Raw genomic sequence first — 27,020 nt, forward strand, 5'->3', positions numbered from 1 at the left:
ACGTGTGCACACAACCAGCCGTGCAGTACGGTTTTCCTTCAAACTTGTTCACCACGCACGTGCAACCCAACCACGCTCCCACTCTTGGCGTTCGCTAAACGACCACATCACTGCCGTCCATCCAACCCCCCCAATCCATATCCCACAGTGCAGGCGGCGCGTGGAGATTTCCCCGACAATCAGTTCAGAAAAAAAACCAAACTAAAACGAAACACCGAAGCGACGAGACATACGGCCCATTGGAAAATTCTAAGTTTCTAACCCAAAAAAGGTAAGGTAAACCTTCTTCAAAACCAGTTAGAAGCAAAGTACTGTTCCATTTCCGTAAATTTTACCATTTCAAGACCCATATACGTAACTCCTCATCTCCTTTATATCACCCCCACACGACTACCAAACCCAGCAATAGAGAAAGTTCACCACCACACCCACTCTCCCTAGCTCTCTCTCTCTCTCTACCTTCAACAAAAAAAACAAGAAAAAAAAAAAAAAAAGAAAAAAAAAAAGGTACGCTGCAAACCCTAGAAAAAACCACTCTGTTTGATTTTAGGGTTTCGAATTTTGATTCATGCTTTGTTTAATTTTGGTATAGGAAGCTAGGAAGTGTGACTGTGTGTATATACAGATATATATGTGTATGTGGTGTTGGATGAGTTGGGGTGTTGATGGGTAAGGGAAGACCGAGGGCTGTGGAGAAGGGGGTGGTGGGGCCCAATTTGAGTGCTTCATCGTCTTCTTCGTCTGGGTCGTCGTTGACCATACCATCTGCACCTGTGTATTATCCTAGTGAGGATGAGTTTAGGGATCCTTTGGAGTATATATGTAAGATCAGGGCTGAGGCTGAGCCCTACGGGATTTGTAGGATAGTTCCGCCGAGTAGCTGGAAGCCCCCATTTGCTTTGCACTTGGATTCGTTTACATTTCCGACGAAGACGCAGGCTATTCACCAGTTGCAGGTGAGGCCTGCGTCGTGTGATTCGAAGACTTTTGAGTTGGAGTACAATAGATTTTTGGAGGATCACTGTGGGAAGAGGTTGAGGAGGAAGGTGGTTTTTGAAGGGGAGGAGTTGGATTTGTGTAAGCTTTTTAATGCTGCGAAGAGGTATGGGGGGTATGATAAGGTTGTGAAGGAGAAGAAGTGGGGGGAGGTTGTGAGGTTTGTGAGGCCGGCGAGGAAGGTTTCTGAGTGTTCGAAGCATGTGTTGCATCAGTTGTATATGGAGCATTTGGTTGAGTATGAGGAGTATTATAATAAGCTGAATAAAGAGGGGGGTAGGGGTTGCAAGAGGGGTTTGCAGGAGGAGAAGAAGGGTGAACATAATGCTGAATGTTCTAGCTCCAAAAGGAGGCGAACGAATAATAATGATGGTGAGAGGGCTAGGGTTCGAAAGTTAAAGAAGGAAGAGGAGGAACATGATCAGATATGTGAGCAATGCAGAAGTGGGTTGCATGGGGAAGTGATGCTTTTGTGTGATAGATGTGATAAGGGGTGGCACATATACTGTCTCTCCCCGCCTTTGAAACAGATCCCGTCAGGGAATTGGTACTGCCTAGATTGCTTGAATTCTGATGAAGATTGTTTTGGTTTTGTGCCCGGAAAGCGTTTATCACTGGAAGCTTTTAGGCGCGTGGCTGATCGGGCCAAGAAGAAATGGTTTGGGGCAGGACCTGCGTCTCGGGTGCAAATAGAGAAAAAGTTCTGGGAAATTGTGGAGGGTTCCATCGGTGAGGTTGAAGTTATGTATGGCAGCGACCTGGATACTTCCATTTATGGGAGCGGTTTTCCGCGTGTAAATGACCAGAGACAAGAGTCAGTTGAGGCCAAGATATGGGATGAATATTGCAGTAGCCCTTGGAATCTCAATAACTTGCCCAAGTTGAAAGGATCAGTTCTAAGAGCTGTTCATAATAACATTACTGGTGTTATGGTGCCTTGGCTCTATATTGGGATGCTGTTTTCATCTTTTTGCTGGCATTTTGAAGATCATTGTTTTTATTCAATGAATTATCATCACTGGTATGTACTGTTGTACCTCATGCACTATTTATTATCATAATTGAGATCATTTTGGCTTTAAATGCATAATAAATTATCTGTTAGATGCTCATGAGAGGCTTTGAATGTCCACATTCTGTGGAGCAAGATGAGATGCCAACTACCACTTGTGTGTGTGTCTGTGTGATGAGAGAGCGAAGAGAGGGAGAGATATGCGGCAAACACACAGAATTGAGTATGAGTAGTAAACTTTAAGAAAGAACAAAAAAAAAAGAAAAAAAAAGAAAAAGAAGAAAGGGAATGAGAAGGAGATATTTCTTTTTCAGTAACAAAACTTGACTTTTCAGGGAACCCAAGCACATAAGAGTAGTATTATTTGATTTCTGTGCACCTGTTGATGCTCTACCTTGAAAAGAATTAAACAAAAATGGTTTAGGAAGGTTTCTAACAAAATTGTTTGATCAAGCTAAGGAAAGGAAACTGGACATTTCGTGGAATCATATGCACAATAGCTACATTTAGTGTACGCCTTTTAAATAATCTTATCTGATGACTCCTGATGCAACTCAGTCATCATGAATATAGATTCATTTGTGAAGTTTTAAATGTTGAAGTATTTGTAGTTGATAATGCCGTTTCTGATGTGAAACTTTGATTATAAGTATTGTAAATTTGTAAGTTTTTCCATCAGTTTGCTTGTATTTAAGCCTCATCTTATAGGCTTCATTTTATAGTCATGTTCTACTATTGTCTAATTTGGCCTTCTTATGATGAAGATTACACCATGTTTACAGTATTATTGTTAGCCTCATTGTTTATGGAAAAGAAACAGCTTTGCATCTGTTGGCAAAGAAAGTAAATTATTTCAGGACTTGAATAAAATTTGTGCTTCATAGTTTAAGTGTATATGGGTTATGACTTTTGTATCTTGTCCTTGACAGTGAGCAGCTTGGTTGCCTTTGGACATTTGCATATATAACAATTAAAAAAGAGAAAATGATAGAATTTTTTTTTTTTTTGTTTTCTCTTCATAATGTATGGATCTTTCCCTTTTCTTCACCATATTGATGCCTTGATAAACAAATTCTGGCATGTGAACATTCAAATTCACACATCACTTTTGGTTATTAGATCTTCCCCTGTACCTTTTTATTCTTCTGGATGTGATATCACTGTTATAGTATTCACTCTTGTATTGTGATCTCAGGGGAGAGCCCAAATGCTGGTACAGCGTCCCTGGTAGTGAAGCCAGTGCCTTTGAAAAGGTATCTCTTTGATTGTGTCAATTGCTCGGGAATGTGTTCTTAGAATAACCTTTATTTATCATTTAATAGCATCCTTACTGTAAATTTTTGCATGTTTTATTCATGTATCCTCTTAATTTTTAGAATTTATTTCTGTGGCAAGGGAATGAGCTTTATTTTATTTCCATTGTTCCTCTCATTTCTTTCTGTAGGGACTCTTTGATTAATCTAATCTTGCATTTGTTGAACTTTTTGCGGCGGTTCATCGTGTGCCAACCTAATAGTTGTTTCTTTCCAAGGCTGTATTAAGTTTTAAGTTTTGTCACATTTAAGACTTATAGTTTCCATTTTCTGCAGGTGATGCGTAACAGTCTTCCTGATCTTTTTGATGCACAACCTGATTTGCTCTTTCAGCTTGTCACTATGTTAAATCCATCTGTTTTGCAAGAGAATGGAGTTCCTGTATACAGCGTCCTACAGGTTTGAGCACTTTGAACTCTTTATCGGCTGTTCTTCTTTTGTTTTTGTTTTCCCCTGTTTAGTTGATGGATAGATATTAGAGAGTATAACTCAAAAAAAATATATTAGAGACGTTTGAGGACGATTGCCGATCCCAATTCTTCTCTGGGACGAATATGAATAGAGAAAAGCAATAGGAACTTACATTTTTGTGCTGATAAAGATTGCAATTATAAATAGACATGTCCTGGAGACTTCCTTCATTATTATTATTATTATTATTATTATTTTTTACTTCCCTTCTTCTAGTTAAGGAAAAGCGGTGAGGTACTGAAATGAGGATACTGTAATATATAAAATATTGAAGAAACTGAGAATTTGTTAAACCTGTTTTGTTTGTGTTGTTACGGAAGTTACAACCAAGCAGCCTGCTTCAGGTTGCATGAACTAGATATATTTTCCCTATTAATGTATCAATGGTTTAGGAATATATATCATTCTCTGTGTTTTATTTTTTTATATATTTTTAACATCATAACAGTATCAATGGTTTCCCTTCAAAATTTACGGATGTATATTATCTTCTATCTTCTATTTGTAAATAATTTATTCTGTATTTTTAATAACTTTTGATGGTGTATTTTTCTCAAACCTGATATGACTCTTTAATACTGTTAGGAGCCTGGAAATTTTGTCATCACCTTCCCCAGGTCTTACCATGGAGGTTTTAATCTTGGTATACCATTTTAGTTTTACAAGTTGCTATTGATCAATTGAGATGGTGCCCAGTTAATTCACATATGCAGGGGTAACCCTTTGGCTTTCGGCTTTTCCAGGTTTGAATTGTGCAGAGGCTGTCAATTTTGCCCCTGCTGACTGGTTACCTCATGGTGGGTTTGGAGCAGGGCTCTATCAGCGTTATCATAAAACTGCAGTTCTGTCTCACGAGGAGCTCGTCTGTGTGCTAGCCAAGGTTGTTAATTATCTGACATGCAAATATCTTTTCGTTTAAAATAGGTTCAACAGATATTTACTAAAGAGTACAAGCCTGTTTTGGAGGTGATGGATACTCCAATTTTTCCGTTGTTCAGTATACATATGCATACAATTGATACCTGACACTAGCTCATCAAAATTCATTATTTCAGTTTCTTTAAAAAGACAAAGCAGTTGTTGTGGTATATATTAATATTATCTCCTTCATGTTTTGTGTTTTTGGGGAAGCTTCAATTATTGGGTCAGCTGTCTATGATTCGCTGCTGATGTTTCCAAATGGATTTCAATCCTCAAATGCAACTTTTGACAATTTATGATATTATGGGACGATGAACAATACAAAATAATTCCAAGGCTTGTTTGTTTGCTATTTGTGAGTTTTGTCCTACCAGACAACCTTTATTTTGGACCTCTTGGCATATAGCTTTTGTTCTAAAATGTAAGTTTTATGCTACTCACTGGCTATATTATGTAGGCTGATGTTGGATGTTTGTACGTCTTCTGAATGAAGTCATAGTAGTGTGGACTGGCGTAGCCCAAGGGTTACTTATCCTACATTTAATCATATATTAATATATTTTGTATGCCATGTTTTGAGTAGCAATTTTTTTTTCCTTGCTGCTCATAGAAATGCTTCAAAAGTGTCTCTTTTATCATCAGTTTATAACTATAGGTGGTTTATTGCTCTGCCTTTAAGTAAGTTGATTGTATGTGTCATGTGCTTAATATTGATTTGGTTTAAGCAGAGTGGCTGTGACAGCAGAGTATCACCTTATTTGAAGAAAGAATTGATAAGAATATATAACAAGGAGAAAACCTGGAGAGAGCGCCTTTGGAAAAAAGGAATCACCAAATCATCTCTTATGTCTTCTCGGAAGTTCCCTGAATATGTTGGTACTGAGGAGGTATTTGCCACAGTGCATTCAGACCTTGTGTTTTGAAATCATGCTGTGCAATTATATTTATATCTGTTTCCCACTTTTTTTTTTGTAGGATCGTACGTGCATTATATGCCAGCAATATCTTTACCTCTCTGGTGTGGTTTGTCATTGTCGACCATCCACATTTGTATGTCTGGAGGTATGTGATTCTCAGACTCAGTTGTGCGGAAGGTCAATTTAAACATAAATTATATTTCCAGTTCATATCACTCTTGCATTTATTTACCAAAAACTCACCCTAATTTAAGAAAGGTGTTGGACTGAAAATATTTGCCTATTGTGCAGCACTCAGAACGTCTTTGTGAATGCAAATCCAGCAGACTCCGTCTTCACTATCGCCATACACTTGCAGAATTGCATGACTTGGTGCTTGCAATGGATAAACATTGTGGTGAGGAGACAGCACAAAGTAGAACAAAAAAAAGACAACTCCAATGCTCCAATGAACCAAGTGCTTTAACAAAAAAGGTATACACTATCTAAAAAATGTTATTTTGCTAAATGCTAATAGTTCATGCTGTGCTAAACATTTGTTTCCAAGTAAGCTAATAAACCAATGTGGCGCCTAACTGCTTCATATGCCCTCATTTATTAATACGTGGATTTTTGAATGCATATTAGTTTTCTGAGACAATGTAATGTGTGTAGGTCAAGGGTGCTCATGTTAATTTTGCTCAACTTGCGGACAAATGGCTTTTGCGCTCATCCAAGATTTTCCATAGTCGGTTTTCCAGAGAAGACTATGTTACTATATTGAAAGAAGCTGAACAATTTGTTTGGGCTGGTTCAGAGATGAATAATGTAAGTTGTAATTGTTTCTTACTTATGTTGCTTTCAAATTTTCACTTCACCAAAATGATTTTCATTTCCTTTAAATTCGGAATATAGGTTCGGGAAATGGCAAATAATTTGAAAGAAGCTCGGAAATGGGCAGAGGGTGTGAGAAAGTCTGTATCTAAAATTGAAAGTTGGTCATCTCATCGCGACAAAGATATAGAGAAGATTCACTTGGAATATATCAATGAGTTGCTGAGTTTTGATTTGTTGCCCTGTGATGAGCCTGGGCATCTTATTTTGAAGGTTACAGTTTACTGAGTAGTTGTAATTTTACTTTGATCTTATCCTTGGTGTACCATTGTAGAACTTACCCGGATGTGCTCTTTTTGTTTGTTTATCTTTTATACAGGATTATGCTGAAAAGGCAAGGATACTGATAGAGGAAATCAATACTGCTATGTCTTCATGCCCAAAAGTATGACTATATAATGTTGCATGCTGTTTTATCAATATCAATATTTAGTAATACATTAAGTGAAACCCTATTTTTATTCATGGTAGTTTAGAAAAGAGTAATAACAACCACTAGACTCTTAGTTCAAATCTCAATTTTTTCTTACACTTAACTTTCTTCCTATGTTGTATACCACTCGTACTTTCTCTCCCTTCTCAGTCTACATATCATCTTTTGACAATATTTTAAAGATGAACTTTTGTGTCATTCTAATTTCATTCAAGATCAGAGTGTAATAGTTATATGATTATATTGCAAGAGCTTCTAAAACTGTCAAGTCATCGCACCATTCAATTATATTCTGATGTCTGATTTACTTCAGTCATAATGTATTGAAATTTGTTGTATACTGCAGATCCCTGAGTTGGAATTGTTGTACTACAGAGTTTGTGAGTTCCCTATTTATGTAAAAGAAAGTGAAAGGTTACAACACAAAATTTCATCTGCAAAGGTAATTTACTTCAGATTATAAATTGCTCTAAAACTTGTCTGATCGACTTGTCTATGATGAGTTCGCAACAGTATGGATGCTAATGCTTGTAATGGACTACTAGTTATACAAAGTATTATTAGTAGATTGTTTCTTTTCTATTTGTTTTTTTTTTTTTGGTCTGAATTACTAGATTGTTTCAGCTTATGGCAAACTAATGTTGATAATCTGGCTTCATCATCGGGGCAGGTTTGGATAGAAGGCATAACAAAATGCATCTCGGAGAAACAGCCTGCTGCAATTGAGCTTGATGTTCTTTACAAGTTGAAATTGGAGGTATGACTTTAAAATGCTGTTTTTAGCTGAAATTTGGTTATCTTATTTCTTTTTTCAATTTCTGGACTCTTTATTATTATTGTTATTATTTATCTATCGTCAGAAACAGTGATCAAATGCATACAAATTTTTTTGGTTGTTTTTTATTTTCTTTATCCATGGTGATTTGAAAAAACTGATTATAATAAACAGATCCCAGAAATCGAAGTTCAACTCCCACAGATAGAAATGCTTTCTGATATGGTATGGAAAGCTGATTCATGTCGAGCTCAATGTGTTGAAATTTTGAAAGGTCCTATTGGCCTCAAGGTTAGACAAATGTTTAATATGTTACCCCCCATAGATTTTTTATTTTTTATTTTCAAGTACTCGTATTTATAAAGGTAGGGCTTTTGCAGGATATTGAGGTGCTTCTTCTAGAATGGGATGCTTTTACTGTCAACATACCAGAGTTGAAGCTTTTGAGGCAGTACCACACTGATGCTGTTTCTTGGAATGCTCGCTTTGAAGCTGTTCTTATGAAAGTTCATGAAAGAGAGGATCAACATAATGTAGTTGATGAGTTAGAGCACATTCTAAAGGATGGGGCAACTTTGAAAATCCAAGGTTGTGGCAAATGCTATCTTTGTCAGTAGTCACGTAAGAATAGATTGATATTATTCTAACAGTAGCTTTGTTTTTTTAATCAGTTGATCAGATGCCTTTGGTTGAGTTTGAGTTGAAAAAGGCTCAGTGCAGGGAAAAGGCTTTGAGGGTAACTTACTATTAGTTCATCTTTCTTCTCCTCCTCCCCTCTTTCTATTAGTTTACCCATCGCTCCTACTCCTTTCTCCCTGCTTTTGTGTTTTCTTTAGTGTAATTTACTATTAGTTCATGTTTTTTCTTCCTCCCTTGCTCTATTTTTCCGCTGCTTTTTTTTTATCTTTCCTTTTCCTACTTTGCTGTGCTTGAACTTCAATCCAGTGCTTACTTTGTATATGTTACATGTCATCAATACAGACACGAGAATCGAAATTGTCTCTGGACTTCATTCAAGAAGTGATGGTGGATGCACAAGGGTGGGCCTCTTTACCCCTTGATTCCTGTTATGTGTGAGTAAAACTGCTGTGTTTTTGCATTGACCCTCCTTCAATTGGTATGTCCCTTTCAGTTTACATATTGAGGGAGAACAAATATATGTTGATATGTCCAAAGTACTTGATGCTGCCATCCAATGGGAGGAAAGAGCAAAATATATTCTTGCACATGGAGCTCAAATTTCTGACTTTGAGGATGTTCTTAGGTTTTTCACATACTTCAAATGTTCTTGTTTATCATCTTGAGGTTTCATGGATAAGTTAATTTGCTGGTTCTAACAGTGACTTTAATGTTTTAGGAGTTCGGAAAACATACATGTGACTTTACCTTCTCTCCTTGATGTCAAGGAGGCACTATCAAAGGCTATGGCCTGGTTGAGTAGATCTGAGCCGTTTCTTGTGCATTGTTCTTCGTTGGAATCTGGCTCAAGTTCTTTGCTGAAAGTTCACACCTTGAAGGTTCTGGATGTCTACTTTATTTTCTTTGTTAAAAGTTGGTAAGCTTTGGATTATAACAATATGCTCTAATGTTGCAGGAGTTGATTTCTGAGTCGAAGAATCTTAAAGTATCTATGAAAGAAATTAAGATTCTTGAGACTGTTTTGGTGAACTGTGAGGAATGGGAGCATGATGCTTGCTCTCTACTGCAAGATTCAAGATGCCTATTGGATATGACGGCCATTGGTGAGGGGATAAGTGAGGGACTTATTTCCAAGATTGAAAATGTACTTGCAAGAATAGGATCCATGGAAAACACTGGTTTATCTCTTACTTTTGACTTTGTTGAGCTTGCAAAACTCAAGGATGCTTGTTCTCTGCTGCAATGGTGTAAGAAGGCTATCTCTTTCTGCTCTGCTGCTCCTACTCTTGAGGTGAAACTTTTTATTCCTGTAACAATCAATTTTGTTTTTCATGCTTGTGATATATCTGTCAATAAAGTGAACACGTGGTTTGATGCTTATCTACTAGTTATCATTCAAAAGCCTTATGTTTCTCTACTGAATGCATTTTATCTTATAAGAGATCTCACCAGACTTAAATACTCCCATGACTTTATCCTCCCACATTTTGCCTTAAGCTTCCAACAACAATTGCTATAGATCAACATTCAAATGATAACACCATTATTATGCCACCTTAGTTTGCATGGTTGAAGATGTATGCCATCTGTATGCATCAGGCTTCAGTTTGTGTTTTTGTGTGTTTAACTGCCAAAATGTATAATAGAAGTTCCTTTTTCTTTCTCGTTTTTGGTAGTTTGATTATCTTATTACATGTCTTTCAGATTAGCAAGCTTACGGAGACTTCTTCTTTTCCTTGTAGGATGTTGAGAGTTTGATGAGTGATGCAGAGACTTCATGTTGTACAAATGCCTCTGGTGCACTCTGTGACTTGTTGTTTGAAGGAGTCAAATGGCTTAGGCAAGCTACAAAGATTATTTCTGCATCTAGGAATTCTACAAGATGCAAGTTGAGTGAAGCTGAAGAAGTTCTTACTGATTCCCAGGTGCAATTTTTGCTCCCTTTGTTACTTTTTCGTATTTAACTCAACTGACCTGGATGATTTAATACTCAAGTAACTAAGTTATATCTTTTTATGTTTGCAGAGTATTAGTATCTCCTTCCCTCTGACAGTTACTCAAATTGAAACTGCCATTGAGAGACATAAGTAAGTATTCATGTCTTCGACCTATTTTTTATTTTCGCTTTACATTGTTAAATGAAAGGGCTAAATACTGATTACTACCCTGTAATTTGGGTCCAAAATCAATTCAGTCCCTAAACTTCTAATTTCATTAAGAACACCCTTGTACTTTCAATTTTGATCTAATAGGTCCAATTTATTAGACTTCCGACAATTGAGTCATTTAACTTGTTGACGTGGCTCATATATGGCCTATGTTTTATGATGTGGTGTTGAGATGACCTGCATAGTCAATTTAGGAGTCAGATCCACTATTAGAAATCTATTAGATAAATAGCTTTTCAACAAATATGCCAACTATAACTTGAACCCATAACATAATATTAACGAATTAGACCTATTAGATCAAAATTGAAAATGCAGGGGTGTTTTTGATGAAATTAGAAGTCTAGAGACTGAATTGATTTTGGACCTAAACCGCAGGGTAGTAACTAGTATTTAGCCCTAAATGAAATCACTTAATTTTTCAATTGGAGGACTTTGGACACATTGTTCCATTGCTTATAATGCACTACATAATTTTGTAACCTTGATAAGTAGCCATGCAATTCATGCTTGCTACAAGTCCAAGTTATTGCAGAATCTATTGATGATTCCACTTGAGCTGCATGAATGAAGCTATATCTTAAGCACTATGACACATAGAGAGAATGCATCTATTAACTGAGAGCATCCCACACCGGGAATATAAAACCTAGTAAAAGATTTAAAAGATCTCCATCCATTGCCAATTGGGTGTTTTAATTTCTGCATGGTATGACAGCAGGGGGTGTGTTGAGGACTCCCAATTATGTCATCTGTGAGGGGATGGTTATGCGTTTTCTAATTATGTGTTTATTTACTTTCCAAAGTTTATATATTCATTTGGTAAGATTATATTGGTCCTGCTAGCGGCTGTGATAGAAATAGTTGACATTGGATTCTAGTGGTTCAATATATAATTGATATAGTAGCAATTCTTTGATATTTAATATTTAATAACATTGAAGGATTCGTTTCTCTTAAAAATAAATAAAATTTGTAGAGAGTGAACACTACCAGTCTCAAAACTTGTATTTTAGAACTTCAAGGGTACTGCTTGAGCCAGTGGCTTCGTGTCTGCTCATATCTTGTTATTTCCTGAAGTGATCCGTCACACCTTTTTAATCCTCTTGATCAATATGACCGTTGGATCTTAGTATACATTACTTTGGTTATATTCAGGTTACTCAGTGGCTTTCAATAGTTGAAAAGATCTTCACTTTCATTTTCTTAAGTATCAAATCATCTGTGTTGTAGGTCTTGGCTAGAGCAAGTGCATCAATTTTTCAGCCTAAGGCTGGGGGAACGATCTTGGTCTGTTATATTACAGCTAAAGGTATTATATTTATTCATGTGCATGTACATGATTTACTGCTTCAGATGACTTGTTTTTTTTTGTGGTAATTTTGTAATGATGGGTAACTATTTCTATAGGATAGTAAGATTAGACCAAACCCTTGCTGCTTATTGGGTAGGTAGTTGCAATCTTGAAGTCATGCAGATACTTTCTTTTCGATGCAACAAATTTGGATGTTGAAGTGTACAATACTTAGGCTTCGTGATCTATGATTGTTGAAGTGTACAATACTTGGGCTTGGTGACCTGTTGTAAAGCTTTTGTCATTTTCCTTTCTTAGAGTATTTATGTAATTGACATGAATGAATTCCAAATGTATCTAATATTACATTCAGGAGCTTGGGATTGCTGGTGCTTTCTATTGCCCAGAACTAGATTCAATATTATCTGAAGTTGAAAGGGTTCAGAAGTGGAAGCGACAATGCATGGATATTTTCAGGATTGTAGAGGAGAATTCACTGCTTGGTTCTCTAGAAAAGGTTTCAAATTAAAATTTGTTATTCCATTTTCATATGTCTGCATTATGACTTTGTGAGTCATCAAGAACCAACCTAGATACTTAATAAACTGTTTTTAATGGTTCACAGATACGACATAATCTGGATAGATCTCTGCATATATATGACAAGGCACATGGTTTGAAAGAGGAAGGTTCTTATGCGTGCTGCTCCATTGGTTCTCTGGATCAGGAGTTTCTTACCTGTTCTTTGTGCAAGGAATGGTAAGGTATTTATTGTTATTCTGTTATTTGGCAGGTTCTTTGACTTTAAAATGTTGTTATTAGTACTTTTAATATTTTGACAGTCGTTGATACATGAATCCTACATTTGCACTTAAATCATATATTCTTGCTGCAAGCAATTTTAAACAAGAAATCAATTCTTGCTAGAGTTTTTCCGCTGTTACAAATCGATATCTTTTTATGAACAGCTACCATTTGCGGTGCCTAGGATCTTTGACAGTAGATGGGAAACAGTCAGCATATGTGTGCCTGTGTTGCCAGTATCTAGTATCTGGAACTTTGCAAAATGGAGGAAGTCCTCGGGTATGTGTTAGTTTTTAATCACTTTTGGAAGGAACTTGTATGGTTGTATCTATGTATTTTAAGATTCCTTTTATGTCGTGGAATAGGGATTTGGAGGAGCTCGTCCAGCACTGCAAAAGATTATTGAACTCTTATCTGATGAAGAGGATTTCTGTGTTTGGTAATTAACTCTACTATGAAGCACTTCTTGCAGTAATAACGATTTGTTTAGTTATACTTCAATAAGATTCAGGAATTCTCACTATAATTATGTACTCACAGTATGGAAGAAAGAAAGATGTTGAAAGAGGTTTTGAAGCAAGCTCGGGAATGCAAGAGACACTTGGAAGGAATAGTGGGTTTTGCATTAGCTTATTCGGACAAAGATCTGAGTGTCCTCTTCGAAAAACTAGCCACTGCTTTAAAGGTATCTGAAGGAGCTTGTTATAGTGTACAACTGTTTTCTTTAAAGAACGTACCCCTCCCTCTGCTACCCCATTTGCCATCTTTTACCACATCAAAAATCTCTTGATGGGAAATGAACTGCCATATAGGCAGAAGTTTGAATGCCTTCTGATTAAAAATTGGTTTGTTATGCAGGCCATAGAGTTGGGAGGTTTTTATGACGATGAAGGTTATTGCAACCTTACATTGGCAATATCAAGATACTTGTGGAAAGTCAAAGTTCATAGATTACTCGAGGGTTCACAAAAGCCCACAATCCAACAGATTCAACAGCATTTAAAAGAGGTATATGCTGCAGCCTGCTGGTATTAGTTAATTTAAAGCGAGTTCTTATTTCTCAAAATGTATTTCTTGTGCAGCAATTCCGTAATACTATCTGTTGAAATTTTAGTATAATGGTTGGCACTAGGCTTGGAATTGGTCGGCAGTTTCTTTGTTATGTCCGGTATATGGATAGAAATTAAACATATTTCGAAAGTTGAGCCACGCTATACTAAGTTGTACAAACCCTAAACTTTGTGTATGGTTCCTAAGAAAGCTAGAATGCAATTATGTATGTGGTTTAGTTTTTGTTCGAGCAATTATTTATGTTGTGCTCTAATGTGTTCATGATGCTGAGTTTTGTTTGCAATATGTGGTAGAGAGTGGCCGTGAACATTCCACCTGAAGATTACTTTAAGCAAAAACTTACGGAACTGAAGTGCAGTGGCTTGCAGTGGGCAGATAAGGCTAAGAAGGTTAGAGCATTGCTAATCTCTCTCTCTCTCTCTGTCTCTCTCTGTCTCTCTTATTTTGTGCTGTTCTTTATGTGCACAGGTTGCTGCTGATTCTGGGGCTCTCCCTCTGGAGAAAGTTTTTGAACTTATTTCTGAGGGTGAAAACTTACCTGTTCTTGTAGAGAAGGAACTTAAGGTAACAGACTTGGCCTTTTCTTAATTGTGTGTCCTCGCTTTTGTAGTAACTATGCTCAAAACTATGTTTGATGGTGCAGCTATTGAAAGATCGGAGTATGCTTTATTGCATATGTAGAAAGCCTTATGATAAGAGAGCAATGATTGCATGTGACAAGTGTGATGAGTGGTATCACTTTGGTTGTGTGAAATTACGTTCCACACCGAAGGTTTACATTTGCCCTGCATGTGAGCCTCTAGCAGAGACATTGTCTTCATCAGCAGTAGTTGATAGTGAGAGGTCAGTCTGATCCCTGTAAAATGTAGCCTTCGTCCTATTGTTATTACACCTTTGTGTCTTTTCAGTAACTTGTTTTACCTGTACACTCCTTTGCAGATGTGCTGATGCCAAATTTGTAGAACCAAAAACACCCTCACCTAAGCACACAAAGCCCAGGATGAGCCCAAACAAAGATGAGTTTATTGCAACACAAAAGATGGTTGCAAGAACAGATGACGCCAATGTTTTTAGGTCTTCTAGTGGGATAGACCGTTTATGGTGGCGAAATCGGAAGCCTTTCAGAAGGGCGGCTAAAAAACGAGCTGAGCTTGATAGTCTCTCTCTATTTTCTCATTTGCAACTATGAGTACATGGAAATTGATTGTTTAGCCATTATTTAATTTATTCATTGATTATAATTGCTTTTAGCTCAATTAGATAGCCCTAATTTCTTATTCAGTAAGTAGGGGAAACAAAAATCATTTGAGTTGCTTGCTCGTGCCTGGCCGCGGGTAGGGTTTTGATAATATAGCTGCAACTGCAATTGAGGTTGGATTAGCAATGGAGATTTTTACTCCCAATTTTGAATCAGGGTGGATAACTGCTTCAAATGTCGTATTAGCTAAATGTTATAACAGAGAACAATTATAATGCAAAGTTCAATTTATGCAAATGAGAGATTGTATCAGCAATGGAGATTTAGGATATACTGCCACATAATAACATGGTACTCAGATTTCACACATGGCCACTTGTGACTTGTGAGGACCAACATTTTTATACAAGTCCCCAATTCCCCAGCGAGTATTGTCGTTGCCGCATTTCTCTTCAAGTCTTCGGTTTCGAGTTTAAATCTTTCATCTTGAATAAAGAAAAGAAAAAAAAAAGAAATCCTTCCTCTGATGAAAGAAAAAATAATCTCAAAATTTTTAAATTCCTAAATAAAGTAAGAAAAAAAATAATGTTAGGTGAATTGCATTACATCTTATCTTACAGTCCCGTTCCCCTAGCTGACTAGGGATTGTGTGGTCACTCACCGTCTGATTTCAATCGGACGGTTGACAACTCTCACCACAGATCTTATCACTTAGCTGTCAACCGTCTGATTGAAATCAGACGGTGAGTGACTACACAATTCCTGACCAGGGGAACATTTTCATCTTATCTAATGTGTCAGTTGATTTGATATGAAATTTTGTGATGATTTAGATTTTACTCAGCTTGTGTTTAAAATTTTGATTCACTTAGCATTACTCGCAAAAAAAATTATTTTCTTGAGAAAGGAAAAGAGTAAATACTACACTAAAATAGGCTGGGTCCAAGCTCATGTGGCCCAATTATCTGCGCGGGTCCTGGTCCGACCCATTTTCATTTCCCCTCTTATAACGTCCCGGGCAAATTCTGAGCGTCCACCAAGTGTTCGACGAAATGCGTCAGTGAATTTGACGAAGGCGGCGGCGCAGATATGAAGTACGTGAGGCCCTTGAACATGTTCCTGGATTTGCACAAGACCAAAGCTGTCCAACGCAGCGGCCGCTTGCTCGGTTTGGACGTCGGCGACAAGTACGTCGGCCTCGCCGTTTCCGACCTCGATAACAAAATCGCCTCCCCTTTAAGGTACTCCCCTCCAATTCAATTTCCTCTCCAGTGTTCATCTGTTTGTGATTTAAGGCTGAGTGAGTTGATTGCAATGGTCCGCAGTGTTCTGCTTAGGAAGAAATCAACCCTGGACCTGATGGCCTCTGATTTCCAGAGCCTGGTGAGTTTTTTTTTTTTTTTTTTGGAATTTCAGTAGTACTATGAAGTCAGTTTACTATTATTTGCTTTTGTTTTTTGTATGCAGGTGTCTAAGCTTTCTCTGGTGGGCTTCGTTGTTGGCTACCCTTTCGACAGACAGCGAGGCACTCCTGAAGTGTGCATTCTTAACCTGAGTTATCTATACGGACACTCAATTTTTTTTCTCTGCGTCACCTGATTTGCTTCTGTTTGTGTTAGGCTGTCCAAGTGAAGCTTCTGATTGAGGATCTCTGTAAGACGAGAAAACTTGAAGGCATCAAGTATACGTATTGGGACGAGTGCTTTACTTCAAAGGTTGGTGCATTTAACTTGAGAGAATTGTTTAAACACTGGCTATATTATATGAAGATTCCGATATCATGCAAGCACGACATGTTATCATATACTGATTACTGATGGTAGAAGTTCATAAGTATGGCCACTGCTTCTAACTTGGATCAGTTGGATGTGTCCCATGTTAATTTGATAGCCCTCAAGTTTCACACTTGGGACGAGTGCTTTATTTCTAAGTTTGGAGCATTTAGCTTGAGGATTTTCTTCTCAAATCTGGGTAATGGTGAATATTGCAAGTCATGGCATAGCACAACAATACTGATGATATCAGTTCATCAGTATGGCACTGGTGCCAACTTGGATGTGTTCCATATACTCCCATTTCAATTTCATACCCCTCAAGTTGCATTTTACTTGCAACTGTTGAAGATGTTGCTCTCACTCTGAGTGGTAGCAGAAAACCAGCTTTAAAGCTAGTCTAGGCTATTACTGCAAATTGCTTGTATGTAACTGATCTAGATAGAAACCTGAACTATTAATTTGCTGAACACAGAATGTCGAATTACTGCTAAAGCCTTTGAGTTTCCATCCGGTTCAGTCAAAGACAATTGTTGACAAGTTTGCTGCTGTTGGTATACTCCAGGTAGTGTTGTAAGTTCTCTTTTGTTACATAGAATCATTGAAAAATGATGGGTTGTACTGCATAACAATGAAGAAAAAATCTAAATTTTTGGTTGCTTCGAGTATACAACACTTGGAACATTGCACAATCTATGCATCTACATGCAGGCGCAACCACAATTCTGGCATATTTCGTGTGTCCAGTTTTCACTTATGTGGCTGGTTTTTTCTTTTTGTAGATTTGTTCATGAGGGGGAAGTTTCCCTCTCTTTTATTTCGTTGTTAATTGTGTTTTATCTCTTGGACGATGTATTTTTCTTCTTTATTTTAATAAATTGAGTTGGGGGACGGGCGGTGGGTTCCCAGAGTGGGGCAGACCCTTCACCTTCGGGTTTGAGGGTGGGACTTGTGCCCTACATTGTCTGTCTCCGAGGAACTAATATCGCCTAATCCCTTTCTCCTTAAAAAAAAAAAAAAAAAAAAAAAAAATTGCACAATCTAATCAGTTCTTAGTTCATTCGGTCATTAGCTCTTTTGGAGTTTTGGTGGGGTATAATAAATCAATTTTCTCTCATTTGGCAGGGGTACCTGGATTATGTGAACAGGAAGCTGACGTTGGATCAAAAGCCATCACCTTTGCTGAACTCCTCATGAACAAATCAGTTGGCAAAGACAGATGACAGTTTTAGCAGATGACTCCGATTTATCCTTTCATAAATTCATTAAATTGTAGTGTAGGGAACTCTCTCTCAAGGAAACCTAACTTTGTACATCATTTGAAGTTCTTTCCTTCCCCCAAAATCTCAAACTACTTGTATGAATTATCAGCAAATTTGCCACTGCTTTAATATAACGCAATGCTATTAGTAATTAGTTATGAATAAGTAACTCGCTTAGATCAATGGACGAACTGAATCTTTTCAACCTGAACCGTACTAGCTTTAAGGCAATTATCAATGCCTTAACGACCATCAATTTGGTTGAAATTTTGCAGAGATGATTTATATATTAGTACCTAAAAATTAAATGATTGAGATGTGGATATGCGACCGAAAAGTGACCATAAACCCTAACCTCGCTCTGGATAAGATATATATATATATATTTGGCTCAAAAGACTGCAAATTAGCTTCGTTGTCCATAAATTTGCTATGATAGCTGCTGCAAATCATTTTGAGGATTATGAAAATTATGGGTGCCAAATTTTTGTCAGTGTTGATGCTCCAAATCTTGAAGAGTTAGACATCTACTATGATTTTCTGGTTAGCTGTTCTTTGAAGAATACCAAATGTCTGAGGAAAGTCAAGATAGATTTCTTAGATGTGAAACAGCTTGTGGACCGTGAATATTTTCTTGGCCTCGCTGATCGCATATGCCAGCTTTTTGCAGATATTTGTAATGCTAAATACTTGACAGTTTCAGCTCCAATTTTGGTCGTAAGTATGCTCTAACTTGTTCCTGCAGTGGGTGGTAACCTTTTTCCTTTATATACTGGTATTTCTCAATGGATTACTATATGATGTTGAGGAAATTTTTAATTTTAGTAGTCTCTGACTGATCTATTTACTTCATCATATCTGTAGGCTCTTGGGGATGGATATCAACGTCTGCCTACATTTAATGATTTGAACCATTTGGAGCTGCAACTTCAAACTTGTCGATGTTTGCAATTGCTGACAACTTTGCTCAAGATATCACCAAATTTGGAACATCTCAAGATATCACCGAATAGGAAACATCTTCGGTGTGCAAATGTAAGTATATCTGGAATGTCTCTAGTGACAAATGATACCGGTATAATTTAGATAGGGTTCAATTCAACTCACTTATTTTCAATCATGTTTGGGACTACAAATATTGTGATGACGACAATGAGGATGTTCTTGTACATGAATGGGGTGCACCAGAATTTGCAAACATTTGTTTGGTTTCACACCTCAAGACTATTTGCCTATGGGATTTCAAGGGGTGTCCAAATGACATGGAAGTGGCAAAGTACTTGGTGAAGCATGGCAAGGCTTTGAATAGGGTGACTATTCATACTCACTTCAGTGAAAACAAAGAGATGAAGTCACGGTCTCCTACTGCCTTATGGTCGAAATTTTCAAAGTTCCCAAGGGGTTCCAAGACATGTGAGATTGAATTTCGGATAATTATCTGACCAGGATCCTCCTTTTGGGTATGTAACTTTAGACCAGGATCCTCCTATTTCTCACAAGAATGACCCGCAAAGTTTACTATTATTGGAAGGGAAAATTCCACAAATGGTCACTGAACTTTAACACATTCGACACTTTAGTCACTGAAGTTTCAAATATATCACATTAGTCACTGAACTATTACCACGTCTTACACTTTTCTACTTCAGTCTATTTCTAAAATAAAAAAATGACAGCACACCCAAAAGCAGGGGTATTCTAGTCCATTCACTGTTGATCAACCGCCATTTTCTCATTCATTCGACAAAACCCAGAATTCCCTCCAAAACAATAAATTTTCCCTCCAAATTATTCTAGTTTTCTCACCATTTTTTTTTTTGCATTCGTCTTTCCACCATAATTATGCATCTCTCTTGGCAATCTGCACGTTTGAAACCTAAGTTCAGCTTCTCTCCATTCTATTGAATACAAGATAACTAAAAGCTGATAATGATATTACACTTCAATTTCAATACATCAGCTGATTATGAAAACACAAACTGGAACCTCACAATATATATATCAGTCATCATAATTTTGTTCAGAGTCTTGAGCAAACGTCAATGAAGTCAAGTTACAAAATACACCCTTAATACTACACGGTTAACTGACAAAACTGCCCAAATGCAGTCAATTAACAAAAGATGGGTAGCAAAGCTCCATGGTAGGTTCAAGGCCTCCAAACCTTCTTGTTGGCATCTTTTGGTCCTTTAATAGAGTCAGACCTCATAGGTGGCTTCCTTGCATATGACTTGGACCTCACTGTTAGTGAATCATTGAACATGTTTGAGAATGATGGCATTGATGATACAATAGGTTGTGAAGAACTGGTTGGAGCAAGGAAAGATTCAGGGCCGGTCTTGACATTTTAGACGTCTGAGGCGAATAGTAAAAATGTGACCTCATAAATGGGTGTTCGATTATTGTTTGTTCACTAATGAAATTTGTTTTTCATATAGTAGTTTCTTACATAGTTACTTGTATATTGTTTTCTTAAATTATAAGGGGCAAAATAAATTAAACTCATATACATTAGTAACCATAAAAAAGAAAAGGAACTAAAGGTGATTATACCAAAAGAAACCAGAAAAATAAAAGAAAAAGCAAAGTAAACCAGAAAAACAAAAAACAAAAAACAAAAAACAAAAAAAAAGACGGGCAAAGTGAATTGAACAAACTGTGAATTGAACTTGGGTGGGATATTTCAAAAACAAGGCCACTAGGTTCCCTTACCACTAAACTACAATATTTTCTTTTATAGTGTTGGCGAAGAAAAATATATAAAAACTTATTGAAGATTATAATTATATAATAAAAAATACTGACGGAGGCCCGCCGGAGGCCAATGGCCTGAGGCTGCCGCCTCAGGTGGCAACCCTCAGGGCTGGCCTTGGAAAGATTGCAAACTTGGTTCTGATAAATGCACTGGTTGAGATGAAGCCACACTTTGGACATAAACTGGTTCAGATTGTTGTGTGGGTGTTTGATGGTTTACCTGCACAACAAATTAAATTGATGATGTAATAGACAACAAATTAGAAAATTATAACAATCAAATCTGCAAAATCTGCCACGGAAATCAATACCTCCTGCATTATAGTATCAACATCAACATTTTCATATGGCATGCCATTCTCGTTTGCCACATGATTTGCAGAATTTAGAACATTATCAGAATTATCAACTTGGTTAACATTTTGAGCTTCAACCTGCATTTGAATTCAACCATTTAATCATGAAAGTTTTATATTAATTGATTCACACTTTAAAAGTATTCAAAATAGTTTGAAAATGATGGGCAATTACCCCAAATTGAGTATTGTTGGCTTGACCATTTCTCTTGCCACATGTTCTCGTATTATGGCCCTTCTTTTTACACTTAGAACAGGTGACTTTAGAATAATAGCTTTTAGGTAACTTTGTAGCTCCAGCAGGTGGTGGTAATTCACCTTCAAATATAGAAACAAGATAATATGGTAAACTAATATCTATGAACGACATAAGTTAGAAGGAAAGCTTATAAAACTAAAGTCTAACTTGGTTCCTTATTTCTTGACAATTTGGGTCTGCCAGGTCCCCTTGTGTATTTTGGAGGTATAATTGGCTTCTCCACTACATCCCACTCGTGAACACCTGGAATAGGATTTATAGCAGGCTCATAGGCAAGCATGTACTTCTTTTGAGAGTATGCCTCATGTACATAGTCTTCTGGTGAGTAACCTTTGGAGTATATGCAAGAAATTTCATGTGGACAAGGCAATCCATTTAGATTCCATCTCCTGCAAGTGCAGGTCATTGCACTCAAGTTCACATCATGAAGAGAATTTACACCTGATGCACAGGCAACCCCTCTTCCCTTCACTTGAAACCTGTTGTGAGAGGACTCGAAAGCCATATAGTCATGGCTTAGATATGCATATTTCTTCAAAAGCTTTTCAATCCTTGGACCAACTTTACACTTCCATCTTGGGGCTGCACACCTCCTATTAGCCAATCTAATCATTAGATTCATCCTCAGTTCTTCCCATAATCCAAGTATTGGTATTTTCCTTCCATCAAGAAATGTTGAGTTGAAGCTCTCACAGTGATTGTTTAAAAGTATGTCACACTTGTGTATATCCTTAAAATGTGACCTACTCCAATGCTCAGCAGGTCTATCCTTCAACCAATTCCAAGCACTTGTTGACTTACTATGAATGATATCCATGTTTTTCATAAAATAATTCATGGTAGTTGACCTTGATGCAGCCCAAAATAACTCTTTCAGTTCACTGCCAGTGTGTCCATCTCCCTTGAAATTATTATATAGGTACCTTGCACAATGTCGATGATCAGAATTAGGGAACAAGTCTTTAACAACATCCACCAACCCTTTTTGCTTATCACTTATCCAAGTGTATGAAAAGTCATTATTCATGTCCAAATCATCCTTCAAAAATTTCAACATCTACGTCCAGGAGTCTTTGTTTTCTTTTTCAACAACAGCAAAGGCAATTGGGTACATCCCATTGTTGCCATCAATACCAACAGCTGCTAAGAGTTGACCCTTGTATATTGTTTTCAAATGGCCTCCGTCAAGACCAATAATAGGCCTACACCCCTCTTTCCATCCTTTTTTCAATGCACCATAGCAAATGTACATTCTGTTGAACCTCCTAATTAACATCACCTTCCATAATTCCATGCTTTAGAATTCCACATAAAAAGAAATTATAGAATGTAGTAATATAAATTAGCTCAAAATTTCACAAATAATATATAACAAAATATATGCTACACGTAATAACAGCAATAATATAGCGTGCTCAAATTTCTACGAATAATAAAACATAGATAAAATAACAAGGCATGCTAAAAAGATCAATATTATCTAACCATACATGCTCAAAAGTTCTAATTGTAAATAATTAAATTTACCGGAGTATAAAATTAAATAAATAAAAGATCACATACTTGGTTTCGAGAAAACAAAATGATCCTAGCGCACGCGCGTGTTGATGCAGGCCTGCGTAGCGATGTTTTTTTTTTTGGGCTTCTGCTGGGCTTGTTGATTTGGTGGGCTAAGAAAACTGCGCACGTGGGCTTGCGTGGCAAAGTTGGGCAGGAGGACAGAAGGGGGCCAAGGTTGTCGTTTGCTAACTGACGCGTGAGTTAATTTGTGCGTGCAGGACATACGCGCAAGGTGATGTGCGGGGGATGCAGGGAGAGTTTCGGACACGCGCTGGGGCTGAGAAGCTGCGTCGCTCGGATGTTGGTGTGGTGCGCAGGGAACAAGACTGTTGTAACACATGGGCTGGGTCAGAACGACAGCTCGGCTTGAGCTAATGAGCCAAGGAGCCGATGCAGATCTGGTGGGTTATGTGCTCTGGGCTACCGTGCGGCTTGGCTTGACGAGGAAAGATGTGGCGTGGCTCGACTTGACAGATCTGGGTTTTTTTTTTTTTTTTCTGGTTTTGTTTTCTTCTGGTGTCGACAGGAAAAAGAAAAAAAAATCTAGCCCAACACTTATTAAGTGATTTTAGTCATTAATATTTGTTGTGAATTTTTTTATTAAAAATTACAATTGATGTTATAAATCTCATTTCCCATATTTTTGCCACGTGGCGGGTCGGGCCATCTTCTCCACGTTGAGAACACCCCCCATAGAGAAAGTCTTGAATACAGCAGACGCAAGGAACATGTGAAAGCGGCTGACCAATCAGACATTTAGTAGGGGGGGTATTTTAGATATTTCACTTTTAAAAAGCAGGGGCAGTTTCGAAATGAAAGAAATTTTTACTGGGTTCTGATTGGACAGCCGCACGGCCACTGTATGTAAGAATTTTTCCCCATAATGCTGACGTGTCATCTCTACTCCCCACCATAAGCAACATGTCGTTTTGTTTTCTATATGAAGCAGTCACACACTCCCTACTTCGAGGAACCATGAGACTAGGACTCTCACAGAGTCACAGGGAAAGCGAGCTAGTTTCCGTCTCTACTTTCTCAGCAACCAAACACAAACACAAACACAGCCGGCCGGTGGCTTTACGACGAGAATTGGCTCCACCATTGATATTCATTCATATCAGGTATTTGCCAAATCTCTTTTCTTTTCTATTAATACTTTACTCTTTTATACGTGCTCTGTTCCAAATCTAATTAATACCGAAACCCTAATGCAATCAGCTTAATTTTTAACTTCAGTAAAGAAATTTAACACCTTTACCAGGAAAATGGAATTCCTGAAACTATTTTAGTAGGAATTTGTGTCCAATAATTTCCTAGGGGAAATCTGTTGCAGAAAATTTATATGCAAGTTAGTTTTCGATCTCCAGTTTAATGCTGGGGATGATCCAGAAAGCATCACTTTTAGGAAACCCAAATACCAGTTCTACGTACACACAAACACAAGCACAGAGTTAAGTTAAGCTACCCAAGTTTTACATGGTTGTTTTACTCTAGTGGCACATTTGATTTTACAGAAAGGGTTCGGGTTCCACTTCCAGTTGGTAAATGGCTTCAAACTCAACTCTTCGCAAATCACGCAATGAGGACAGGATCAGTGAGTTGCCAGATGCAATTCTTTGCCACATTCTCTCCTTCTTTTCAACCAGAGAGGCTGTAAAGACTAGCATTTTATCACATAGATGGAAGAATGTCTGGGCTTCTGTTCCCAATCTAGATTTCGATGAATATGAGCTAGCTTATGTTTTCCGTACTTTGCCGCAACCAGTAAGATATGAGTCAGATTGGTTTGCACAGTTTGTGAACCGTACGTGTACTTCTCAGTCGATGCCTGGGAAACATTCATAGGTTCTGTCTTCGAACTACTGATATGATGAATGTTTCTCTTATTGATGCTTGGGTTTCCACTGCCATAAAGCATAATGTTGTTGAACTTGTTCTTAGTTCGGGGGGTCCTGGCTTGCCGGATTTTGAGATTCCGAGATGTCTTTTTATGTGCAACACATTGGTTAGTTTGGAGTTGGGTGTGCACAAAAATATTCGTGCCGTTACTCCTCCCTCACATTGTTTCCCCTGTCTCAAGTTGCTACATGTTACATTTCGGTTTCCTGATTCTCACACAGTGGAGAAGTTATTTCCTGCTTTCCCTGTACTTGAAGATCTTATTATAGATGGAGAACATGAAGATGCGTCAGGTTTCAATCTTGTTATATATGCACCCAAACTGAAAAGACTGCAAATTAGTTTCATTGTCTGTAAATCTGCTATGATAGCTGCTGCAAGTGATTCTGAGGATTATGAATATTATGGGTGCCAAATTTTTGTTAGTGCTGATGCTCCAAATCTTGAAGAGTTAGATATCTACTATGATATTCTGGTGAGCTATTCTTTGAAGAATGCCAAATGTCTGAGGAAAGCCGAGATAGGTTTCTTAGATGTGAAAGATCTTGAGAACCTTGATTATTTTCTTGCCCTCTCTGATCGCATATGCCAGCTCTTTGCAGATATTTGTAATGCTAAGTACCTGACAGTTTCGGCTCCAATTTTTGCGGTAAGTATTTTCTCTAACTTGTTCCCGCAATGAGTCATAACCTCTTTCTGTACGTCCTGGAATTTCATTAAAGAATGCTGTATGATTGTTGAGGAAATCTTTAATTTTGCTCGAGTCTTTGATTTACCTATTTACTTAATCATATCTGTAGGCTCTTGACATTAGATACCACAGTCTGCTGCTGACATTTAGTAATTTGCACCACTTGGAGCTACAACTTCAAACTTGTCTCTGTTTGCAATCACTGACAACTTTGCTCAAGATATCACCAAATTTGGAACATCTCAAGATATTACCAAAAAGGGAACACCTGTATGTCAATGTAAGTGTATCTGGAATTACCCTTATGCCAAATGATACCAGTACAAGTTAGAAAGATTTTGATTTTAGTCCTAAATCATATCTAGGAGTACAACTATTGTGATGGCGACGATGAGGATGAGCCTGAACATGGATGGGATGCACCAGAGTCTGTGCCTGTTTGTTTGATTTCACACCTCAAGACTATTTGCCTATGGGAATTCAAGAGGTGTCCAAATGAGGTGGAAGTGGCAAAGTACTTGGTGAAGCATGGCAAGGCTTTGAATAAGGTGACTAATTATAATCACTTCAGTGAAGACGAGGAGATGGAGATACGGTCACCTAGTGCCTTATGGTCGAAATTTTCAAAGTTTCCCAGGGGTTCCAAGACTTGTAAAATTCAATTTCAGACAATCATTTGATACATATTCTTGTTTGGGAATATAACGTTTATGCACTCTTGTACATGTAACTATGTACGTGTTTTAGTTTCTGTCTTCTTTATGGTCGATTTCTAACTTCTAAGTTCCAAAGGGATAAAAGACAATCATTTTACAATGGATATTTCTCTGGGAATGGAACATGAGTTTATTTATGTGCACGTCTGTTTTTTAACTGTTGTTATCTTCTATTTTCTTTTATGGTTTCGTCTGTCCATCTCAGCCCTGGCTGCTTCTAGTTATTAAAGTGATGGTATTTACCATCTAATCTCTGAGGAGTTTCAAAAGTTGCTTTGCCTAATGTATGTGACTTAATATGTTTGTTCAGAGGAGAGTCTGGGACTGTTTTCACTTGGATCACAGTTTGAAATTTCTTTCAGCATCCAAACTTTTTATGCTCAGCCAGTTTGCTTCCTCAGTATAGAATGAAGAAAAAGTGTCCCAGTGCCATTACTTCTAGCTCAGATTGTATCCAGTGTCTGTGTTCCTCCTTGTTATAGTGTCTGTCCTGATAAGCTGATTCTGATTCTCAAATTGTTTTCTGTACTTGAAGACTATTATAGATGGAATTGGAACGAACACTTGGGGGGGGGGGGGGGGGGGGGGGGGGGGGTGGTGGGGGTGTGGGGGGACGATTCTGTTTTGAGAAATCTCTGCGCCTAAACTATATAGACTGCAAATAAGTTTCAAGGTCCATGCCTCAGAATCAGATATGCTGCTAATAATTTTGTAAGTTATGTGCTGATGGTCAAGATCTTGGAGGTTTGATTTCTTGGTGAGCTATTCTATAAAGAATGCAACTTGTAAGCAATGACAAGATTGCTTTCTCACAAGAACGGCAAACAAAATTGATTATTATTGGAATAAAATGTATCACCTCAAGA

At 37.6% G+C, this 27,020-nt stretch overlaps 5 protein-coding genes across 7 annotated transcripts; 4 read left to right on the forward strand and 1 right to left on the reverse strand.

The window, feature by feature from the left end:
* Nucleotides 1–385: 385 nt before the first annotated feature.
* On the forward strand, nt 386–15,097 carry LOC112180802 (lysine-specific demethylase 5D). Of its 3 annotated transcripts, XM_024319369.2 has the most exons (33): nt 386–2,017; nt 3,204–3,261; nt 3,598–3,720; nt 4,378–4,435; nt 4,536–4,672; nt 5,442–5,600; nt 5,689–5,775; nt 5,922–6,104; nt 6,285–6,437; nt 6,525–6,716; nt 6,823–6,888; nt 7,283–7,378; nt 7,607–7,693; nt 7,886–8,002; nt 8,092–8,299; nt 8,383–8,447; nt 8,693–8,751; nt 8,844–8,975; nt 9,069–9,228; nt 9,306–9,641; nt 10,093–10,275; nt 10,376–10,437; nt 11,752–11,830; nt 12,186–12,329; nt 12,438–12,571; nt 12,781–12,895; nt 12,982–13,055; nt 13,157–13,301; nt 13,475–13,624; nt 13,981–14,076; nt 14,156–14,251; nt 14,331–14,530; nt 14,627–15,097. In XM_024319369.2, the coding sequence occupies exons 1-33, from the start codon at nt 666–668 to the stop codon at nt 14,874–14,876; spliced, it is 5,556 nt and encodes a 1,851-aa protein (XP_024175137.1). In that variant the 5' UTR covers nt 386–665; the 3' UTR covers nt 14,877–15,097. The 3 variants fall into 3 exon arrangements, with proteins under 3 accessions (XP_024175137.1, XP_040365884.1, XP_040365885.1); XM_040509950.1 differs by lacking the exon at nt 8,844–8,975 and having other exon boundaries at nt 666–2,017; nt 8,693–8,784; XM_040509951.1 differs by lacking the exons at nt 13,475–13,624; nt 13,981–14,076; nt 14,156–14,251; nt 14,331–14,530; nt 14,627–15,097 and having other exon boundaries at nt 666–2,017; nt 12,801–12,895; nt 13,157–13,277.
* A 752-nt stretch (nt 15,098–15,849) lies between these two features.
* LOC112179511 (putative pre-16S rRNA nuclease) lies at nt 15,850–18,071 on the forward strand. The gene is made up of 6 exons (XM_024317942.2): nt 15,850–16,126; nt 16,211–16,268; nt 16,353–16,421; nt 16,505–16,600; nt 17,133–17,222; nt 17,783–18,071. The coding sequence occupies exons 1-6, from the start codon at nt 15,975–15,977 to the stop codon at nt 17,852–17,854; spliced, it is 537 nt and encodes a 178-aa protein (XP_024173710.1). The 5' UTR covers nt 15,850–15,974; the 3' UTR covers nt 17,855–18,071.
* Nucleotides 18,072–18,351: 280 nt separating this feature from the next.
* Nucleotides 18,352–19,361, forward strand: LOC121050610 (FBD-associated F-box protein At5g22730-like). Its single transcript, XM_040511344.1, has 3 exons — nt 18,352–18,636; nt 18,784–18,862; nt 19,006–19,361. The coding sequence occupies exons 1-3, from the start codon at nt 18,352–18,354 to the stop codon at nt 19,359–19,361; spliced, it is 720 nt and encodes a 239-aa protein (XP_040367278.1).
* Nucleotides 19,362–20,776: 1,415 nt separating this feature from the next.
* On the reverse strand, nt 20,777–22,345 carry LOC112177478. The gene is made up of 4 exons (XM_024315767.1): nt 21,436–22,345; nt 21,205–21,347; nt 20,985–21,107; nt 20,777–20,893 (listed from the first exon to the last, which is right to left on the reverse strand). The coding sequence occupies exons 1-4, from the start codon at nt 22,343–22,345 to the stop codon at nt 20,777–20,779; spliced, it is 1,293 nt and encodes a 430-aa protein (XP_024171535.1).
* A 2,361-nt stretch (nt 22,346–24,706) lies between these two features.
* Nucleotides 24,707–26,291, forward strand: LOC112175077 (putative F-box protein At3g58960). Its single transcript, XM_024312742.2, has 3 exons — nt 24,707–25,396; nt 25,548–25,718; nt 25,804–26,291. Exons 1-3 carry the CDS (start codon nt 24,716–24,718, stop codon nt 26,116–26,118), a joined length of 1,167 nt encoding a protein of 388 aa, XP_024168510.2. The 5' UTR covers nt 24,707–24,715; the 3' UTR covers nt 26,119–26,291.
* Nucleotides 26,292–27,020: the final 729 nt, after the last annotated feature.

Source organism: Rosa chinensis, chromosome 7, assembly GCF_002994745.2.
Source record: "Rosa chinensis cultivar Old Blush chromosome 7, RchiOBHm-V2, whole genome shotgun sequence".
In the NCBI taxonomy this organism is placed as follows: Eukaryota; Viridiplantae; Streptophyta; class Magnoliopsida; order Rosales; family Rosaceae; genus Rosa; species Rosa chinensis.

Excerpts from the sequence above, each read along its gene's own strand:
- LOC112180802 (XM_024319369.2), top strand. The coding sequence starts at position 666 with ATGGGTAAGGGAAGACCGAGGGCTGTGGAGAAGGGGGTGGTGGGGCCC. Across the intron at positions 12,572-12,780 it reads TGTTCTTTGTGCAAGGAATG|CTACCATTTGCGGTGCCTAG; the intron begins GTAAGGTATTTA and ends TTTTATGAACAG. Across the intron at positions 12,896-12,981 it reads AAAATGGAGGAAGTCCTCGG|GGATTTGGAGGAGCTCGTCC; the intron begins GTATGTGTTAGT and ends GTCGTGGAATAG.
- LOC112179511 (XM_024317942.2), top strand. The coding sequence starts at position 15,975 with ATGAAGTACGTGAGGCCCTTGAACATGTTCCTGGATTTGCACAAGACC. Across the intron at positions 16,127-16,210 it reads AAAATCGCCTCCCCTTTAAG|TGTTCTGCTTAGGAAGAAAT; the intron begins GTACTCCCCTCC and ends AATGGTCCGCAG. Across the intron at positions 17,223-17,782 it reads CTGCTGTTGGTATACTCCAG|GGGTACCTGGATTATGTGAA; the intron begins GTAGTGTTGTAA and ends CTCATTTGGCAG.
- LOC121050610 (XM_040511344.1), top strand. The coding sequence starts at position 18,352 with ATGATAGCTGCTGCAAATCATTTTGAGGATTATGAAAATTATGGGTGC. Across the intron at positions 18,637-18,783 it reads TTTCAGCTCCAATTTTGGTC|GCTCTTGGGGATGGATATCA; the intron begins GTAAGTATGCTC and ends TCATATCTGTAG. Across the intron at positions 18,863-19,005 it reads GCAACTTCAAACTTGTCGAT|ATAGGGTTCAATTCAACTCA; the intron begins GTTTGCAATTGC and ends GGTATAATTTAG.
- LOC112177478 (XM_024315767.1), bottom strand. The coding sequence starts at position 22,345 with ATGTTGAAATTTTTGAAGGATGATTTGGACATGAATAATGACTTTTCA. Across the intron at positions 21,348-21,435 it reads GTCAAGAAATAAGGAACCAA|GTGAATTACCACCACCTGCT; the intron begins GTTAGACTTTAG and ends CTATATTTGAAG. Across the intron at positions 21,108-21,204 it reads CCAACAATACTCAATTTGGG|GTTGAAGCTCAAAATGTTAA; the intron begins GTAATTGCCCAT and ends ATTCAAATGCAG.
- LOC112175077 (XM_024312742.2), top strand. The coding sequence starts at position 24,716 with ATGATGAATGTTTCTCTTATTGATGCTTGGGTTTCCACTGCCATAAAG. Across the intron at positions 25,397-25,547 it reads TTTCGGCTCCAATTTTTGCG|GCTCTTGACATTAGATACCA; the intron begins GTAAGTATTTTC and ends TCATATCTGTAG. Across the intron at positions 25,719-25,803 it reads GGGAACACCTGTATGTCAAT|GAGTACAACTATTGTGATGG; the intron begins GTAAGTGTATCT and ends AATCATATCTAG.